General features: G+C 45.8%; 1 protein-coding gene across 1 annotated transcript in view; it reads left to right on the forward strand.

Moving 5' to 3' along the window:
• Positions 1–5,265, forward strand: part of LOC119444363 (carboxypeptidase Q) — a 31,182-nt gene extending 25,917 nt beyond the window's left edge. The window contains exon 5 of the mRNA XM_037708770.1: positions 4,690–5,265. Coding sequence (XP_037564698.1) covers positions 4,690–5,265 — 576 coding nt within the window. The remainder of the gene's footprint in view (positions 1–4,689) is intronic.
• Positions 5,266–6,000: the final 735 nt, after the last annotated feature.

The following is a 6,000-nucleotide window of genomic DNA, read 5'->3' on the forward strand; positions in this document are numbered from 1 at the left end:
AAAATAACTGCGATGTGAAAATAAGGTTTAGTTAGTGCTGTAGAAAAAAATGTAACGTAACTTGTCTGTGTCAATCTTGCGTAGTACACACAAGAAATCAAACGATGCACAAAATACATTTACTTATAATGTCTAGTACAATCAATCATGAAAGAGACGTGTACATGAAAAATTATATGTACTGTGTGGGGCCTGAAGGTTATGGTGAAAGACGAGATAAAAAAATTAATTCGCAAGGTAGGCTCGACACACAATTCGGGATAGAGAGAGTTTTTTTTTATTTATTCATTACATGGGGGGGGGGGGGTTCAAGTGAGTACATCAACCTTATTACATACAATATAAATCGAAAACAAGAATGCAAACAAGAAAACGCAACCGCGGGTAATATTAATCAAGATATCCAGCCAGAATACATCAGCTACCATCGAATACGTCGCATCAGCCAAACACATCGATGGCGAGTACAGAACATTTTATAAATTACCATTAGAATACTGATAACTACATTGAAAAAATAAACAACACTGCATGCATATCGCGTACAAAAACCGTAAATGAAACTAAGACAGTCAAATACAGATTAGCAATGTTTTTCACTTCAAAAATATAGTCCATGATGATGTAGGGCTGTTGACTTTAACAGACGGCGCCCATCCTGTCGATTTCCCTCGTACTGGTCCTCTTCAAAGTGTTTCTAAGTACAGGTAAAACAACAAAAGTGATTATTGATATGAAAAGTTGCCTTGTAAATACAGAGAAACCATTACAGTGCCTAAAAATAAATTTTAGCAGAAGCAATGCTGTATTACCTCGCTTCACACGTTTCGAAGAAATGCACAGGCTACAACAGACACCATGCCAGAAAGCGGCGAAACATTTTGGTTCCATGATGCCCCTTAACTCTACTACACCTGGGCATACCGTGCACAGGCATTTAAAGACCGTCACAGTACCCACTACGATCGGGAATGAGCACGAATGACCATCGGCTTACGATCACCACGCTACAAATATGTACAAGTCTAAAAAATCAGCTATGTAACGTAACACCCTGAGGTCCGCAAGATATCTCCTGAGAAATCAGAGAAAATCACAATGTTTCGCTTACCACGTACAAAACAGCCGCTCTCCCCAGACGAAGCACTGCGTTCTTTAGTCCCAAATAACCAGTACCGAAAAAAGAAAAAAAAAAAGAAACAAGAGACACAGACGATGTGTGCTTCCCGTGAAAAAGGAAAATAGGTGGCTTACGTGACGATTCGTAGCTAATGTAAGACTACTTCGCGGCTAAGCATCTTCGTCAGTCCTTAAAATAAGGGTACAGACTGCGCCCATCAAAACGAAAAAAGCCTATGCGACGCGCGCTCGCAAACCATACGCTACTCAGACAGCATCGGTGCAGTGCTTACTTAGTTCGTGAGCGAACGTAGGTACGTGAGCGAGGATCAGAGAATACTTTCTTATTTAAATGAAAAACACGGTGCGGTAGTCTAAACATTCTTGACACTTACCTCGCAAATGCAGGAGTTATCCGTTGCCTTCCAGTGATCGCGCTTTACTTGGGCGTCCCATCTCTTCCGTCGCTCTGGGTCCCGGGGGTAGCGAAAACAACGCAGTCCTTTACGCGTCGATCCGGCGCACTTGGGAACACAACAGCCCGTCATGTCGACACGATGCACTTGATAGCTTGTCAGTCATGCGGCTGAACACTGTCTAGCAAGTAGAAGCGTCCGCGAAGCATCCGCGCGCACTGTGCCTCGAACTCAGCACCCGCACCAAGCAATCGCAACGGCTCGCTGTGACACAATATGGCGTCGCAGCGAGAAAGCGGCGGCGCGGGGGCGGTCAAAGGTTGGCACCACCCTGAACGGCGGCGCTGGCATCGAGGCACCCTAGGCGCTGTAAAGAAAGAAAAATAAAGAAGCGCAGCGCGTGCTCGGGGCGCAAGCTCGGCACGCGCAGTGTCGTTCCAAAAGCCAGCCACGCTGGTCGTCGCAGCCCCGTCGCTCGGCTCGCCGCCTTCCCCCTTCTGATCAGGGACGACGGCACGGCTCGTACAGCCGCCGTCACGTACCTCCTACATTCTCACTGTGGTGTTGTTGCGCTGATGTCTCAAATATTTCTCTAAACTTTGCACGACATAAAATGCATGAAAGTGCAATAGCGCACGGCACTAAGTGCCGTACCGCCGTACACCGCCGTACGGTATCTAGGTGTTCACTATTAAATCAATGTGATCGGAATAATTCCGCCATCAATCGCCGCGTTTACCTAAAACCACTTGTCTACGTATCACAAAGACGTGACCATATCAGAAAAAAAAAGAAACGCGAAATTTCTTGCCAGACAAAAGTAGTTCAGTCGTGTTTCTTTCCCCGCAGCATTAAAGAATGGAACAGACTGCCTCAAGCTGTGGTGCCGACAAACGACAAAGATTTTGTGCACGAGCTAAGAGCGCACATTTGTGACCGCGCGTAGCGCTTTTCCCGACTTGCAGAATCTACTTTCTTGGTTTGTTTGCTTTTGGTTTCTTTACTCTTGCTATGTTTCTTGGTGTGTTCACCTTGCAACCATTATTCGTGTCCCCCCCCCCCCTCTGTAACATCCCCCCTACAGCAATGCCTTCGGGCGATTTGTAGCATCATAATAAATAATATATATATATATATATATATATATATATATATTATTTTTAACTAATTAACTGATGGTCCGTATTGCAATTTACAAATTGTAGCGGTGGAGTTCGCAAGGCGGATCCACTTGGAATGAAATCTCGGGATGACACAAGTAACGAGATAATAATTCCCGAAGTTTAAGGAGAAATGCATTGGCGTTCCAGTTAGTTTCTTAACAAAACGTCGCTTTATGCATTGAAGCACAAAATTAACTGGAACGCCAATACATTTCTCCGCAAAGTTCAGGAATTATTATCTCGAAACTGGTGGCATCCTGAGAAATAATTCCAAGTGGATCGGCCTTCCGAACTCCACGGCTACAATTTGTAAATTGCAATATGGGCCATCAGGTAATTAGTTAAAAACTTAATTAGTGAATTTTTGCGAATTAGTCGATTACGCATTTCAATTTTTTGTGCAAATAATGTCCGCCTCTCTGGGTAGACCAGCTCATTAACCAGAATTGGGCTATCTGCCACAGGCATCCTTACATAAATTATGAAAGTGTTCGCTGAAACACCCTGTATATATATACATTTAATTTTTTTCGCGCCTCGCCGCTGTAGCGAAGAGTAGCGCCGCTTTTATCGCAGGTATCAGTCACTCCGCCCAAAAGATGCAACCAATGCAAAATGAAATGCACTCATATAAAACAGAGCCACTATATCTATTCTCTAGTCTTACTTCAACAAGCTGTACCGCTAAAAAACTAGTCTCTCCAAGTATGCTATATCATACCGAGATTGTGCAGTCTCGACATCTGTGCGCGCGCATGACTAGTGACCTTTAACACTCCTATATATGAAAGGGACGCCTTCTATGCCTCGTATTTCTTACAAACTTCCGATTCCGCGCACAATGTTACCCACTGTTACCCGCTCGGGTACGCTCAACACAGTTCGAATTCTTCTTTGGGAACTGGGGGAAGCCCGTCTATAATGCGGTAAAAAAAGCGTGTTTGATAGTGAGGTCGCAGCTCTGTCCTCCAGCAAAGCAAATGAATACCCTTATCATTAGTTTACGACTGCGCACATACATTTCTCGTAGTGCCAAAGTCGTTCTTTAGAAGTTCTGGCGCGTGCGTCACATGATAGTTTCTCGTCATTCTTCCCCGTGTTAGAGTGCACTGCGTTCAAGATCGGCGGCTCCTTTAGGGCAAACAATGATACTTCCAAAGCGGGTGAAGTCCGCCTCAAATGCTATCGCTATAGAAGAAGTAAGACGGATGAACTACCGATGGCGGCCACTTTGGGATTGTAGTGGCTACAGCGCAAGCACTGTAGTCGCGCTGGTGGGAAAAGTGTTCTGTTCACCTTGTGGCAAGGGTGACGCGGAGGGGAAAAAGGCGGTCCGGCAAGGCGACGATCATGATGTCTTGACAGTAACAACGACGGCGAACGAAGAGTACAGATAAATCTGCAGACAAAGTAAACCCGGTTTCCAGCTGTTAAGTCATTTGTGCAGTCGTATGTGCATTCACAGGCGCCATCAGCACTGGCACAGACGCCAGCAGACAGCTCAAGGACTTCGCCATTACGTTCATGAACGAAGATTTGAAACTGCTTTGAAACCATCTGTTGGTTTTGATGCAGCAATATAGGCCTGCTTGTGTCACTGCGAAAACAAGTGCTTCAGTGAGGCCAGCGTCAAGGAGGTGGCAACGCAATGCCTGCTTTTGACCGCTTGCAAGGTGGGAGTATCGTGAAATGCTTCGATAAAGTTTTTATTTAGTAGCTTGATTACATTTGGATACTGTCACAGCGAAATAATTTTTTTAGATCTTTTTTTACATATGTGCCGAGCATTGTGATGCTAAATATTCCGACAGCAGCTATCACATCAATGATGTCAATTAAATTCTTTTAATGTGATCATTGCTCTGTACTGCATGAGCATATACTTCATCCGAAAGAGTCAGTGCGTAATAATTTTTCTCTTGCTAGCGACTGCTTGTTCTAATGCTTGAGTGTGCAACTATGCTTGTGATAACGATGACACCTAAATGCAGGTTGTCATAATCAGTGGCCACCTGGACTCGTGGGACGTCGGCCAGGGTGCTATGGATGACGGTGGAGGCGCATTCATATCTTGGCGAGCCCTGGATGTTCTGCATCAACTTGGACTACGATCACGACGCACTATCCGCTCTGTACTGTGGACTGCAGAGGAGATGGGAATGGTTGGAGGCAAGCAATATTACAGGGCGCATATGGACGAGAAGGTTGAACGCATAAACATCGCAATGGAGTCTGATACAGGTACATTCAAACCAAAGGGCCTCGCGTTTAGTGGACACAGCGAGCGGGCAAGATGTATCATTGCAGAAGTGCTTCGGCTATTCAGCAGTATCGAAGCTACGTTACTGAAGACGGGAGCGGCGGCACCTGACCTTGTTTCCTGGTACCTCGTGGGTGTACCTGTGGCTTCATTGTCCACAGATAACACCCAATATTTTTACTTTCATCACTCGGAGGGGGACACTATGACCATCCAGGACCCGAAGAATCTGGATCTCTGTACTGCACTGTGGGCAGGTGTCGCATATGTCCTTGCTGACCTAAGCGAAAGTCTGCCTAGAAAATAAAATTTCACACCTTTCTTGTTCTTATTACAGAATGTATCGCCTTGTACAATTTCCCTAAAGTGGTACATCAGCAGCCGCATTTTTTGCATGGTAATAGCATATCCCAACGGAATAAACGATCAACCGGAATCATACACCTTAATCAACCAGTCGTTTTCTGCTTCGTCATGTCGCTCTCATGGCGCTGGCTTCGTCGCATATAAGAACAGGCTGCTGACACGAAATAGGCAGCGTAGGCTTTTTCGTTCACCGTGTGCCATCGGAGTGGTGTCGAAAACAAAAATTCGGCAGAACTCATCTCAAGATGACTGTCGAAGGTAATGCTATTGGGTCTAGCGATAGAACGTGTTGCCACCGTAAAATCGCCTTATGTATGAGGCGTATACAGCAGCGGTACTTCTCTTTCGGGCTTCCCTACTAAATCCCCTCTATCTTCGAAATAATACCACTCTTAGATCTTCCCGCCACCCTGCTCCTTCCGGTGTTTCCTCCCTGCCGCCTCGTGTCGCCTAGCCTCCTCCTCTCCCCCATTGGCCAATCCCTGTTACGTAGAAGCACGCATTGGAAGCGCGCTTTATTCTATGCCAGTGTGAAGAAAGTGCTGTACCCGCAAATGGATTGATCGAGTGCGTTGGGGAACCAGATCAAATGTGTCAGGGACGAGAATTCATGGTGAAGCCGTGCTGCTGCCCCTTCGGTTGCCGCAACCGAGAAATCCGGCGAGTGCAACCCACA

This window comes from Dermacentor silvarum, chromosome 3, assembly GCF_013339745.2.
Source record: "Dermacentor silvarum isolate Dsil-2018 chromosome 3, BIME_Dsil_1.4, whole genome shotgun sequence".
Taxonomy (NCBI): Eukaryota; Metazoa; Arthropoda; class Arachnida; order Ixodida; family Ixodidae; genus Dermacentor; species Dermacentor silvarum.